At 37.3% G+C, this 15,422-nt stretch overlaps 1 protein-coding gene across 1 annotated transcript; it reads left to right on the top strand.

Annotated features, from left to right (window-relative positions):
- Window positions 1-561: 561 nt before the first annotated feature.
- LOC127520008 (uncharacterized) lies at window positions 562-9,761 on the top strand. The gene is made up of 4 exons (XM_051907727.1): window positions 562-747; window positions 8,003-8,043; window positions 8,120-8,446; window positions 8,531-9,761. Exons 1-4 carry the CDS (start codon window positions 737-739, stop codon window positions 8,773-8,775), a joined length of 624 nt encoding a protein of 207 aa, XP_051763687.1. The 5' UTR covers window positions 562-736; the 3' UTR covers window positions 8,776-9,761.
- Window positions 9,762-15,422: the final 5,661 nt, after the last annotated feature.

The raw sequence follows: 15,422 nt of genomic DNA on the forward strand, positions 1-15,422 counted from the left end.
GAGGGCAGGGTTTTATTTTAGCGCAGCTCTTCCCCATCCCTCGCTCATAGCAGACTGACGGTTGGAGAGGAATAGTTAAGGATATCCAACCCAAGCCATCAAACTGACGTCATCAGAGAAGTAACGCCATTCCAGAACGGAAGAAAATTTTCAAATTTTGATTAAAGATCAACAAACAAATGTTTTCTGTGTGTTAACTTGCACGGATTAATTGTTCATCACAAGACTAGTAATGTGCGCTAACAAAGTAAATAGGGCCAATTTTGATTTCATGACGACTTAAAAAACCAATATGGCTCCAGAGATATGGCTCTCGAAAGTGTGGGAGAAACATTATTTCTAATTTACATTGACATTTTTTCTGTCCATTTAAAATTTTTACGTAATAAACTGAAAAGAAGTCAGTATTTTATTTTGTGCATGAATTTTGTGTGTACGGGTCTAATTTAAATTTTGGTATTCAAAATAGCATTTAAAAATACAACAACCGCTCTTTATATTTTTTTCTCGCCGTGGTTAAAAAAGGAAATGGACACAAAAGTAGCCCACACTGGCCGAAAATCTTCATCACACTCCAGCACTGCAGGAGTCGCTGTTCATTTTTCTAGTTGGTTTGCAACCCGGCAGTAAATCTACATAAGAAGAAAAGATCGCTCGGGGTCCACATTTCCGCATCTGTTGTCGGAAAAAGTAGTATTTCAGAAATATTAATACATATGAATTATATCGGGACACCATGATCATCGGGTATGTTTATGATTTTTGAATGAAATTCTGTTTTTACAAAATGCATCGTTCCCTGGAACTTCGGCAATTCGTACAATAACAAGATGCTCGCTCGTATTTACATTTGGCCTGGTTTGTTTTGGTCCTAATTTGATTTATTTAAGACAGAATTAACAGGAAAACTCTTTGCACGTCATTAATACATTACACATGGATTGATTGATCAATTAATGATTAATATCTGCAGGAAAATGTCTAACTGTTTTTTGATGCAATTATTAGCAGTTAGCATTAGCATATTAATGTCAATTTTTTTTGTGTCGCGGTGCAGGTGTTTAGTTTTATTTAGAAGTCATTTGATTGGCCTAAACTTACAGTGCATTCAAGATATTAAAGTTTTCACCAGTAGGGGAAGATGAGTGACAAGATGATGATGCAACATCCAATATAAAATATTAAAGGGTTAGTTCACCCAAAAATGAAAATTCTGTCATTAAGTACTCACCCTCATGTCGTTTCACGCCCGTAAGACCTTCGTTCATCTTCAGAACACAAATTAAGATATTTTTGATGAAATCCAAGAGCTTTTTGACTCCTCAATAGACAGCAATTTAACCGCTACTGTCAAGGTCCAGAAAGGTACTAAAGACATCATTAAAACAGTCGACATGAATGCAGTGGTTCAACCTTAATGTTATGAAGCGAAGAGAATACTTTTTGTGCGCAAAAACAAAACAAAAATAAGGACTTTATTCAACAATATTTTCTGTGTCATTCTCTTACTGTGCGTTCACACCGCCGCCGGCGAGAGCGTCAAAGTATCAGAAAGTCATTAATTTTCAATGTGAGCTGGCGGTGAACTCCGGCGAGCAGCAGCGCGGTGCGTCTTGACGGTGTGGGCGTCGAGGAGAGTTGAAGTCAGGTCAACTATATGGTAATGAGCTGTGACGCGGTTCGGAGGCAACCAGTCGGAATGTAGAGGTCCTTCACTTGAGAGGATTCCAGAGAACACAGTTGTGTAAACTTTGGCTCTGAGCAAACATTAGTTCCCAAGCAAAACAAAGAAGAGGTGGATAATTGCCGTGACGGGTTTCCCAATAATATACAATGAGTGTCTCTGTTCGTGTAGCTTTATAAATCTTTTGTTTCGAATCATTGGTTTGGAGCGTGTATCAAACTGCCAAAGTCATGTGAACCACTAAAATTTCAAAAGACTTAGGATGTAACAAAGCCTCGTTTTCTGATATTACATGACTTTGGCGCTCCGAACCACTGATTCGAAACAAAAGATTCGTAAAGCTCTGAAGCTTCATGAAGCAGTGTTTTGGGTTCCTGCGGATCCTTAAAGTCTTATTTTTACTTATGAAAGATCTTAAATTTTAGATGACAGTTTGACTTAGAAATATCTAAATCATTTACCAAATTAAAACTATCTAATTAGCGTACATATTATTTTTTTATTTTATTTTTCTTTGTGGATTTGCTTGTTCACGTGACATTTCGCGGGGCTCGCAGCATTTACAACAGCATATAACCAAAGACTATATAATAACACAAAACATGTCACTCGTATTGTTTTTGAATGGGATAAAGTGCAGTGCGCAATATGGCGGAATAAGTCCCGCCTTCTAAATAAGGTGGGCAGTTAGAAGCTCTGGTTCCTATAGAAACAGTCAGATGCGAGCCTCTGAAATGAGACGCAAGGGACGCGCATTTAGGATTGCGCATGCGCATTCGCTTGATCCAGCCTGAAAAATACAGTTTTTTGTCATGATTCAAGCGTTTAAAAACAAAATTTACAAAACAGTTGTTGTCAGATTTCATTGGTGATTTCAAATATGAAATTTAATCGAAAGCTTGGCAAACAGCTTTGGAGAATTTGATGTTTCCACATTTAAAGAGATACGAGCTGCACTTGAATGCCCGAGAGGCGTTTCAAAGATGGCCACCGAGTGAAATAAAATATCTTAAAGGGACTTTGATATAACGTAGACTACTGTCTCCTGCACGTGAAAGGAAGAGAGCAGAAGAAAATGGGTAACTGTCAGTTCAGTGACCATTGTAAGTTTATTGTTTATTTGTGTAGGGGTGTGTGATAAGTATTGTCTATGATGATATCGTAATTGTATGTTTTAACAATGTGCGAGCTGACACTCACGCTTTCACTGCATGATGTATATTATATGTCCTCAAAATTCAAGATACATGGGCATTTTTCCCCCGATGAGATTTTGTCTTATAATGATATATATCATATGATATGATGTAGTTATAGGCTACAATATCACACGAGTAAGAGTGCCGTTTTCCCCAAATCAGAACGATTGCAAATGTTATATTTATTTTATACAACAGTTAATTGAACAATGTTAACATTGTGAGTTACATTTTAGACACAATATTGTCGATATTGTTTGTTTTTTCTTCATTTCGCCAACGAAAATTTCAAAATGAAGAACAGCAGAACAGTCTCCGTGCAACAGACAGAAATGTTTTTTATATATACACTATATTGCCAAAAGTATTGGGACACCCCTCCAAATCACTGAATCCAGGTGTTCCAATCACTTCCATGGCCACAGGTGTATAAAATCAAGCACTAGGCATGCAGACTGCTTCTACAAACATTTGTGAAAGAATGGGTCGCTCTCAGGAGCTCGGTGAATTCAAGCGTGGTACCGTGATAGGTTGCCACCTGTGCAATAAGTCCATTCATGAAATTTACTCACTACTAAATATTCCATGGTCAACTGTTAGTGGTATCATAAAGTGGAAGCAATTGGGAACAACAGCAACTCAGCCACGAAGTGGTAGGCCACGTTAAATCACAGAGCGGCGTCAGCGCATGCTGAGGCGCACAGTGCGCAGTGCGCAGAAGCCGCCAACTTTCTGCAGAGTCAATAGCTACAGACCTCCAAACTTCATGTGGCCTTCAGATTAGATTTTTCATTAGATTTCAGATTTCATGCTCCCAACTTTGCCCCCTACTTTTACATTACATTTTAATTTAAAAGTTAAAATAATTTCATATTTAAATATTGAATTAAATTTATGTAGACAAATTGTAAATGCTGTGTAAATATATTAATGCCACTTCTCATGCCGCTTCTGTGTCACCTCTGCATTGCAAAGATGGATTTTGTTGATAATGATTTCATTCGATTGGTAATAACAGCCCTATGCTGTGCTATTAGTGTAATAGAATTTGATTTGAATGTTAGAATTCGACATAAAAGGTGATGCATACATCTGATAAGTTTAGAAAAAATGCCATTTTGTAGGTAAAAATGCCCCTGGAAATCAATTTAAGGTGGCAAATATTGCTTTTGAAATGACTTTAAAAATATTGAGAGAAATTTTTTTGCCAATGTTGCACACCCCTAATGTACAGTATTAATTTTTATTTTTCTTCAGGTCTTAAAAAGGTCTTAAAAAGCCTTAGATTGGACTTTAAAAAATGTGCAGCAACCCCGAATAAAGTCGTCATTTTGTTTTTTTGGCGCACAAAAAGTATTCTTGTTGCTTCATAACATTAATGTTGAACTACTGTAGTCATGTTGACCATTTTATCGGTGTCTTTTAATACCCTTTTGGACCTCAAAAGATGCAGTGTCATTGCTGCTTATGTGTGGATCAGATACCCTCGGATTTCATCAAAAATATCTTAATTTGTGTTCTGAGGACAAACAAAGGTCTTACGGGTTTGGGACAGCATGAGGGTAAGTACTTAATGACATTTCATTTTTGGGTGAACTAACCCTTTAAAGACTTTATAGGCTATTTATTTTCAAACTTAAACATTTTTACCTGGAGTACAACATGCTGTAGATATTGACTGAAAATGTTCTGATTCTTTATTATTGTTCGGTAACACTTTACAATAAGGCTCCATTAGTTAACATTAGTTAATTCTTTAGTTAAACTGACAATTGAAAATACTTTTAAAGCATTTATTATTAATCATAGTTAATGTTTCTTTCAACTTTGTATCAGTTGTATTTTTTTTTTAACTAACATTATCAAAGAATAATTAATGTAACAAATCTAGCTATTGCTCATTGTTAGTTAGTTAATGCATTAACTAATGTTAACTAATGAGACCTTATTGTATAGTTACCTAATGTTCTTTATAATTCTTTTGAACTTTAATCTGTTTGAAACATTTTTTACTTTATACTTTTTTGTGTAATGTTTTATTGTATTTAGATGTTCAGTTCTTTTTAAGAGAATTTAAAAAAAAAAAAAAAATTTTTTTTGAAACTTACTGCAATATCAGGATAATACCATATACCGTGATAAAAGCTTCAACAATTATTGAAACATGAAAATTTGATACCATCTCATGCCTACTTTCAAGAAAAGTTTCTTTATAAGCTCTCCATTACTCTGTGCTTCGTTTACAAAACAGAATGCTCTGAACAAACATATAATCCTCCGGCGCAATCCAATCCACTTGTTACTTACTGTAAGTTGTGTTGTACAGTATGTTGGGACGGAGGCGCCAGAACCGATAGAATGCACTCTAGCACGATACTTCAAAAGCAGATCGTGGAGACATTTTACTCGTTCACAATCAAAAATCATCATATCGCACACCCCTACGTCAAAGCAAACATTCCTTCACTCTTCTGTTTGTTCTGTTGTCAGCCGACTCGAGTGTGGAGTATGTCAGAAACTGAACATGTATCTGTAAACTGTATCCAGTGTAGACAGCTTCAGTGACTATAATAACTTGACTTGATGTGACGCTCACATCCAGTGTAGGCAAATGTCAGCCACTAAGTGACTGAATGCCAGTATTTGCGGTCTATGGTGCAATGATGTAAAACTATTTGTCAATGTCTTGCTCTTGAGGCAGGCGTATGCAAATGTATTTGCTGTGTGATGTCACAGGTCACCCAACATCAAACCAGCTGTTTATTTAGAGCTTGATAAAAAAAAATTCTTTATTTATGAGGAGGAAGTTTTAAGCTGTGAAACTTGAAAGGTGTTTTAATGGTACAAAGACCTCTTATGTCAAAAGACAAATTTGATTTCTCATGTCATGATCCCTTTAATATTAGTTAATGGATTAATGTTAACTAATGGAAATGTTAACTAAAATATGATCTATTGTTCTTTATAGTTCTTTTGCAGTTTCATCTATTTCAAACATCTGTTTACTGTTTACATTTTTGTGTATTGTTTTATTGTATTTACAGTGGGTACGGAAAGTATTCAGACCCCCTTAAATTTTTCACTCTGTGTTGTATTGCAGCCATTTGCTAAAATCATTTAAGTTCATTTTTTTTCCTCATTAATGTACACACAGCACCCCATATTGACAGAAAAACACAGAATTGTTGACATTTTTGCAGATTAAAAAAGAAAAACTGAAATATCACATGGTCCTAAGTATTCAGACCCTTTGCTCAGTATTTAGTAGAAGCACCCTTTTGATCTAATACAGCCATGAGTCTTTTTGGGAAAGATGCAACAAGTTTTTCACACCTGGATTTGGGGATCCTCTGCCATTCCTCCTTGCAGATCCTCTCCAGTTCTGTCAGGTTGGATGGTAAACGTTGGTGGACAGCCATTTTTAGGTCTCTCCAGAGATGCTCAATTGGGTTTAAGTCAGGGCTCTGGCTGGGCCATTCAAGAACAGTCACGGAGTTGTTGTAAAGCCACTCCTTCGTTATTTTAGCTGTGTGCTTAGGGTCATTGTCTTGTTGGAAGGTAAACCTTCGGCCCAGTCTGAGGTCCTGAGCACTCTGGAGAAGGTTTTCGTCCAGGATATCCCTGTACTTGGCCGCATTCATCTTTCCCTCGATTGCAAACAGTCGTCCTGTCCCTGCAGCTGAAAAACACCCCCACAGCATGATGCTGCCACCACCATGCTTCACTGTTGGGACTGTATTGGACAGGTGATGAGCAGTGCCTGGTTTTCTCCACACATACCGCTTAGAATTAAGGCCAAAAAGCTCTATCTTGGTCTCATCAGACCAGAGAATCTTATTTCTCACCATCTTGGAGTCCTTCAGGTGTTTTTTTAGCAAACTCCATGCGGGCTTTCATGTGTCTTGCGCTGAGGAGAGGCTTCCGTCGGGCCACTCTGCCATAAAGCCCCGACTGGTGGAGGGCTGCAGTGATGGTTGACTTTCTACAACTTTCTCCCATCTCCCGACTGCATCTCTGGAGCTCAGCCACAGTGATCTTTGGGTTCTTCTTTACCTCTCTCACCAAGGCTCTTCTCCCCCGATAGCTCAGTTTGGCCAGACGGCCAGCTCTAGGAAGGGTTCTGGTCGTCCCAAACGTCTTCCATTTAAGTATTATGGAGGCCACTGTGCTCTTAGGAACCTTAAGTGCAGCAGAATTGTTTTTGTAACCTTGGCCAGATCTGTGCCTTGCCACAATTCTGTCTCTGAGCTCTTCAGGCAGTTCCTTTGACCTCATGATTCTCATTTGCTCTGACATGCACTGTGAGCTGTAAGGTCTTATATAGACAGGTGTGTGGCTTTCCTAATCAAGTCCAATCAGAATAATCAAACACAGCTGGACTCAAATGAAGGTGTAGAACCATCTCAAGGATGATCAGAAGAAATGGACAGCACCTGAGTTAAATATATGAGTGTCACAGCAAAGGGTCTGAATACTTAGGACCATGTGATATTTCAGTTTTTCTTTTTTAATAAATCTGCAAAAATGTCAACAATTCTGTGTTTTTCTGTCAATATGGGGTGCTGTGTGTACATTAATGAGGAAAAAAATGAACTTAAATGATTTTAGCAAATGGCTGCAATATAACAAAGAGTGAAAAATTTAAGGGGGTCTGAATACTTTCCGTACCCACTGTAAATATTATTTTTCTTATTAGAAAAAAGTTATTGTAACCTGTTAGGAGGACAATACTTAGGTTTTGTATCTTAATTCAATAATGTGATAATAATGTATACTGTGATATAAGCTTCAGCAATGATCACGATATAAAAATATACTAATCAGCAGTGAGTGATTTCTCATTATTCTTTTAGTTTGTGTAGCTGGTAAACAGCAAATGTGGCTGCTGTCTCTAAAAACTGTGCCCACCGGGCTGGAGTATTTTACTACATTAGTGTGACATCACAGCAAGTCAGACAGCATTTCTAAATGGCATGTAACTCACAATGATCACCGGTGATTGGTTCTGTGCAGAATTCATTCATCTCAAACAAGCCTGGTGCCAATGTCATGCTCTACTGGGAGATAAAGGAAGTTAAAGAAAGTTTTAAAGGAAGTTTTTTTTTTTCTCTTTCTACAGATGCTGTTTCATCTGTGTGTTTGCAGTGCTGGTAAACAAAGGTAAGAATCTGAACAACACATTTGAAAAATGAATTCATGACACTGACTGTGTGTTTAAAAGTTTCTGTCATTTCAGTGTCTCTGCAGGTCCCAGTAGAGGGTTTTATTGGTGGTTCTGTTGTCCTGCTGTGTTCATCCACTGAACATGATCATAAACTTCAAGACATTAATGTGAGCTGGAGACACAATGGCAGCAAGAATGTGTATGATATAGTCGAGGGTCAAGTTTCAGTAGAGTTACAGGACCAACGGTACAAGAACAGAGCTGAAACTTTCCTTGAAGAGTATCTAAGAGGAAACTTCTCCTTCAAACTCAACAATCTCACTCATGATGATGCAGGAGAGTTCAGCTGCCTCATCTCACACTCATCTGAACAGAGGACTGTACAGCTGCGCATCAACGGTGTGTAAAAAAAAAAAGTTCACTAGTTGCAGGCTTTTCCAGTTTATCACAGTGAGTTAATGTTTTCTTTCAAACTTGTTGCAGGATCAACAGCAGAAGGAAACAAATCACATGACCAAAGAGACCAAGGAGAAGAAAAAGGAGCAGACAATGTGGGGACATCATCGGCCTGGGTTTACATTGTAGTAGCTGTAGCATTATCAGTAGTAGCAGCAGTAATAGTAGTAGGAGTGATTAAATATTTCTTAATTCAGAGAAAAAGAAATCAATCTTTCTTTTCTGTCAAGACTGAAGGAGATAGAACAGTTACACAAACAGGTCAGGTCTAAAAGTTTCAATTTTCACATTCACACTTTTGTGACTTTAAATATTAGTTGTATTTCTACAGCTTGTTCACTGTGTCTGGTGCTTATGACTGTTTTGTGCTTTTATATTCTTGCTGTATGCACTGATTGTTCTTTCTGAATAAGATTATGAAATGCTGAAACGAGCATTTCTTGAAGTTAAAGGTCCAATGAGCTGTCAATAGACCATTTGGGAGCAGATGTTACAGTTAATCACTTCAGCTGTGTGTGCATTGTGGTGGCAGAAAAACAGTGGTAACAAGTGGAGGAAAATGAGCAAAATCCGTGGAATAAGAGAAAAAATGTCCTTTGCCTTTGGATGGAATGCAAAAAAAGATGATCTTGATAAAATAGCGTCGTCAAAGATGCCCTTTGAAGCCAAACATAAACTTTTATGGTTGCAAGCCATTAAACAGACAGATTGGACTGATGAAACCTGTGATGATTAGTGTGCTATTAAAGCATGAATTTGATGTAAACAATAGATAGGGGGCACGATGTATTAGCCTGACAATTACAGCTTGAAATATTTATACTTATAACATGTTACATGGATGATATTTAAACCTATAACATTCTTTTCAGAATTCTGATTTCTTTCTCCCAGTTCATACTTTATAACTCGCAATTGTGAGTTTGTATCAATTTTCCGAATTGCGGGATATAAGCTCACAATTCTGCGGGGGGAAAAAGGCAGAATAATTGTGAGCTATAAACTTAACATTATCTTTGTTTTTTCTGTTTATTTCATGGTTTCCATTGACTGCTACTGCAGAACTTTATTTTCTGCCACCAGGTTGGCTCCGCCCACAAAAACACCCGAATGGTCTCTATGTTACTGCCTTAACAATTCTGTACCTCAAGTGCTCTTTCTTCATGTTGTGTTTGACAATATTAAATGTATTTTGTATTCTTTATGAATTATTTTGTGTTAAATTAAAACTGCAAATTATTTACCAAATCTAAATCATTATTTCCTGATCAGTCAAAATAATGATTATTTTTCTGTCTGTCAGATTTCTAGGAATGGATGGTTTGTCTTTTTTAAGTTTTTCATTTTGCCAAATGTTTTATGACAGTATTATCCTCCCCTACACTGACTCAAGGCCTTGTTGCTCCTAAATCTAAAATGTTTTAACAAATACAAGCCTTAGTTTGTAGTGTATTGATGTACAAGTTCCTGTAATAGATTTCAGTCTATTTCCCAATCTGCTTCTTGTTGCTGTTCAGACTTCAAAAGCTGTTGGCCAGTGCTTATTTATTACATTTTATTTATTTATGGAAAATTAAGGAATATTATATTAGAAAATCTGTAGTTAAAACTGACAGTCTTAATTTTCTCGGCTATTAATTATACCGTTATAATAGGGTCAAAAACACATTTATATGTATTACATATATTATATGATGTACAAAAAGAAAATAATTTTATTACTATAATTGGGTAAGAATATAATTTTGGTTAGACAGTTATTTAAAGATGTATTAAAGAGATATAATTAATAGTGTCTTATAGAAAAATACATCCTTCTGTGATCTACAAAAAAAAAAGGTTTATTTCATTTGGTTTGTTATTGTGAATATACTAAGAATCAGTTTGGACATTTTTTGTAGTATGGTTCATGATACTGCTTTGAATTATAAAAATAATATTCTTGCTTTTATATATTATAGAGATGAGTTGAATGTTACTTAGTCTTATTTTGTTTTTAGCTACAGGTGAGATGAACAGCAAAAAATGAAATAAGAAAATGTTCTCAAACTTACGTGAGTATGAGAGGTAAGCTTCCTTTCATTGATGTTTTCGTTCTGATCCTCAAGTGAAACACTTCCCTGAATTATATCTCAAACATTCCTGCTGTCATTGTGTCAATACACAGTCCTGTCATTACTGAAAACACACAACACGATCTTCCAGTTTTACCTTCCCTCCTGACCTGCAGAGAAAATGAAACATGAAATAACATTTAGATTCTACATTCATTTGACTTTTAAATGTTGTTTATTAGAAGCACCAACAGATGGAGCTGATAGAACAGAAAAAAACAGTATTTGCTCTTTCCTGAATGAATCAATGGTCAGCTTTTTTCTGCAACTACAAATTACCTGTATTGTGATTTTCTTTTTTTCCTGTATATCTGGACTCTCCTGTTTTTTTATCCTGGCAGACTATAAGTTATGTATAGAAAGTGTAATTGTCTCTGACAGTGTGGGTGGACAGTTTTAATGGTTGTATTGTTAGTAAAACTGGATGAGTCTGAAGCCTAATGTTTCCTTTATCAATAACTGAACAACGTTAATGAGAACTGATCAGTGAGAAAGTACCATTTGAACATGATTATTTAAACTTATTTTTCTAATTGTTTGATGCATTCATTTTGTCAGAGCACAACACAACAGTTGTTTTCTGCTGCCCTCAAGAGGCTGAAAATATAAATGTTTTATTTTATAGCCATTATTACATGTACACTTACTGAAACTGTTAACTCTTCTCTGTGTTTTTCTAGACACCGCCACTCAGTCATAATAAGATTAGTGTAGATTTGGTTTGACCATTGGGATGCTCCCATGTGGTTTATCTATCATAATATTCCTTTAGGGAAATAAACTGGTTTTCTCGCTGTTTATGTGTTGGAGGAGGTATGGGGATACTTTCTAGTTTTGGTTATAGAGGCAGGATTATGAAGGTGTACGTGGTGGCCTTAGCTGCCTACCACGCTCCTTTAAGTGGAGTATCTTTGGGGAGACACCCGCTTATAACTTGTTTCCTCCGTGGCACTTTGAGGCTTAGACCTGCAGTTCGCACGAGAGTACTGGCTTGGGATTTGGCCGTTGTAGTACAAGGCCTTTCTGTGGCCCCCTTCGAGCCTATCGAAGAGGTTCCTGAGAAATTTCTCACACTCAAAACAGTGTTTCTCCTTGCTATCACGTCTCTCAAGAGAATTGGAGACATTCAAGCACTCTCAGTATCTCCATCATGCCTAGAATTTGCGCCTGGTATGGTCAAGGCTTTCTTGCATCCAAGACCGGGATACATTCCAAAGGTTCTCACTAATACTGTGAGACCTATTGTGCTGCAGGCCTTCTGTCCTCCTCCATTTATGACGTCGGACCAGGAAAAGCTTAATCTGCTGTGCCCAGTTAGAGCACTGGATGCTTATGTCCACAGAGCTGCCATGTGGAGAAAGTCTGATCAACTCTTTGTGTGTTTCGGGTCACCAAGAAAAGGTTACCCTGCATCCAAGCAGAGGATGAACAAGTGGGTGGTCAAGGCCATCTCACTTGCCTATGAGTCGGCTGGTCAGCCTTCACCTTTGGCTGTTTGAGCCCACTCTACGAGGAGTATGGATGCTTCCAAGGCTTTTATTTCAGGGGTGTCCCTACAGGATGTTTGTGATGCGGCAGGCTGGTCCTCACCGCACACATTCGTGAGGTTTTATGAGTTAGACCTCGGCTCCACTCCTGGGGCGCAGGTGTTACTGTGAGTTGTGCGCCCCAGCTTCACACGAACGGTCACTTGCTCTTATGGCTACGTTGGGATTGTCGTTCCAATAGCGACTGACGCAGCACGAGTTCCCTTGAAAGGGAACGTCTCGGTTACGTATGTAACCTTAGTTCCCTTAATAAGGAACAAGACGCTGCGTCGCCCTGCCATACTCCCGGCATGCCTGTAAGCGCCTTGCTTCAGAATTTAGAAGCTGAATGAGTGTGTTTTCGGGTAGGCTTTATAGTTCCTGGTCAGTGACGTCACCCGCCTATGACGTTCCGTCTCCCTATTGGACAGATTTCATACGTGCTTCACGACGACATCACACAGAGGCGTTCCCATAGCGACTGACGCAGCGTCTCGTTCCCTATTCAGGGAACTAAGGTTACATACGTAACCAAGATGTTTTGCAACATTTTGTCGGGGCTAAACGCAGCCCTGGACTACGACGCTCAAGATCACTTCTTCCTCTCATCGCAGTCAAAGGTCATTTGATGACCTATGGGGTTGTTTTTCGGAGGAGGACAGTCTTATTAAAAATGGTCATAACATCGTATTGTTAAATTATCAAGCACACTTTCATGTTTATGTGTTGAGAAAAGATGAGGATATCATTAAAAGCGAATCGGCGGTGGGTCCTCGGGTAGTTTTAGCTGGTGTCGTCACCATAGTAACGGTCAATACGGCTCATGGGTACTGTAGTATTTACTGTTAGATTTGACACACCAAACCGATGGAAAAACTGTATTTCTCAGAAAAGAAACAGCATTTAGAAGTGATGGCCGTAGCACAACTCTGCAGCCTCGTTTATTAACCGGGAGAATATATTTACTATATTTTGATTAAACCACTGACGATGGTTTACAATGGCGTGTAGCCGCCTACATAACATAAAGCAATAAAAACAAGAATAAAATCTCCTGTTTTATTGTTGAATAATGTGCACTTTAAGAAGAAATGTGTAGAAAAATGACACATATTATGTGCAACACTCTAGTTTACACATTTTGTGTCAATATAAAAATGTGCTGGAAGAATTCAATTGTTTTACACATATTATGTGTAGTTTTAAAATTAACACAACCTGTGTATTTGTTCACAGCATCCAACACAATCTGTGCAGACAAGAACAGCTGTAATGTGTTAATATTACACATTTACACATCTTTGTGTTCATTTCAGAAATGAAGACCAGACCTCCAAAACCAAGACCATTCAAGACCAGAGGTATGGTTGAGACCTGACCTTCCAAGACCGAAACAAGACTATTCAATCAAGATAATTAATTAATCATGTGACTATTGAATATTAGTGACGAACACCTGCTGTTAAAGTACTTTAAGCAATTTTTATTTTTTAGTAATTTGTAAAATTGAATTATGAATCCTCAAGATTTCTAAGTACTCTTTACTATGTGGTAGTTAGTTTTATCAGTTCAAAATGATGAGTTAACTTACTTGCTAAATTTAAGGCAATCAGTTTCCTTATGTTTTTTATGTAAACCCAACAGTTTAATTAAGCTTTCTAAGTAAATTCAACTAATTACATTTTACAGTGTAACATAAATAAAGCTAAACTGGTTAGTAATAAGTGAAGCTGGTAATACTGTTTGTGGAGATATTTAATCAGATCTTGAGAGATTTAATGTCTTCTAGTTCTTTTATCTTCAGTTGATTTCATCTAAGGCTGTGGCTGAAGTCAGTTGTAGTTCTCTTTTTCTGTTCTCTTCTTTCCTTCAGTGATTCTGCTTGATAACAGGCTTATTTATAAAATATAGATGACTCTATATTTAATAAACACAGATTTTGTGGCTCAGATAAGGTCCAGTTTAGGTTTATTTCTTTGCTCTTGGCTGACATGTGGCATTGCTGTGGCCTGCTTGTGGCTCAGATCTGGCAAACAGAAGCGGCCCACACAAGGACCATAATTCAGTGCAGCATGTGGGCCAGATCATCATGCCACATGTGCCAGATGTGGGCCGGATCTGGGCCGAAACAATGTTGCTATCTGGGTTGACAAGATGGCCAGTGATGATGATGATGAGATGAGCACTGATGAGTACATTTAAACAAAGAAGGTGACTATCAAATGTGATGAATGCGATTTAATCTAAAATCTCCACTATGAGATGTTATTTCTTAATATAATCATGTTCAGACATGTATATATAGTTTTTTTCTTAATCCGGCACCTTTTTTTTTTTTTTAATTTTATTAATAATATCCATTTCTGATAATCCCAGGTTGCTATGGTCACACAGGAAAATTTACTTAATAACTCATTGCCAGGTGAAACTGATGTCATTCCCTTAGCATAAAAAGTTGTGGCCACTAGAAAAAGATGCTGTTACTTCAGCACAGGACCTGAAGCAGTGTTGCCAATTTAGCAAATTTGTTGCTAGATTTAGCAACTTTTCAGATTACCCTGGCAATTAAAACAACAACAACAACAAAACTTTTCAAAACTTGCTAACTCAAACGCTGAAGTGCACATTTGCATTTTCCCTATAAATGACAAAAATTATTTTCTCTGTTTTTATTTTCTCACACTCTCTGCTTGTTACAATAGCTGGTCTGCAAACACAAAGATGGGGAATTTAGCAGTGGCGTGCGGTCCATTTAAGCTCCAAATGCTCTACATATCCAAGTTATTCGTGGACTCGGCAATTAATATTAACACTATAAATTACTATTAAATCCCTTGTTTGAGGTGTACCATAAAGCCTACATGATAAAATGCTGGTAATGCATATGTAACTGTATGTAATGTTTTTATTTGCCAAATGACGGTAATTTTCTTTAAATCTGCTAGTTATGGAGACTTCTGGGTAAGCTGATCTACAGCAGTTTTTGCGCCTTCACGCTTTTGTTATGGAGCGTCATCATTGTCCAGCGTTCTCATTGGTTTGCTGGCCTATGGCGAATTTCATGGGCAGGATAAGCTGTGAGATATGCTGCTGCCAGATCTCGATCACCGAAAATCACATTGTATTTGATACAAAACTAACTAGACTAAATCAAATGGGGAAAAAAAAAATCATGACTAAAACTATTTTCACAGTATTTCACTTTGTCCATAGGGAAATTTTATTTTTTTACGAAAACTTAAAAAAATAAATTGTTTAAGACAGTTCTACTGTAACTAT

Source organism: Ctenopharyngodon idella, chromosome 10 (genome assembly GCF_019924925.1).
Source record: "Ctenopharyngodon idella isolate HZGC_01 chromosome 10, HZGC01, whole genome shotgun sequence".
NCBI classification, from domain to species: domain Eukaryota; kingdom Metazoa; phylum Chordata; class Actinopteri; order Cypriniformes; family Xenocyprididae; genus Ctenopharyngodon; species Ctenopharyngodon idella.

Bases quoted from the DNA above. Each gene is read 5' to 3' on its own strand.
- LOC127520008 (XM_051907727.1), top strand. The intron at 8,044-8,119 runs GTAAGAATCTGA...CTGTCATTTCAG, and splicing joins TGCAGTGCTGGTAAACAAAG to TGTCTCTGCAGGTCCCAGTA. The intron at 8,447-8,530 runs GTGTGTAAAAAA...AACTTGTTGCAG, and splicing joins TGTACAGCTGCGCATCAACG to GATCAACAGCAGAAGGAAAC.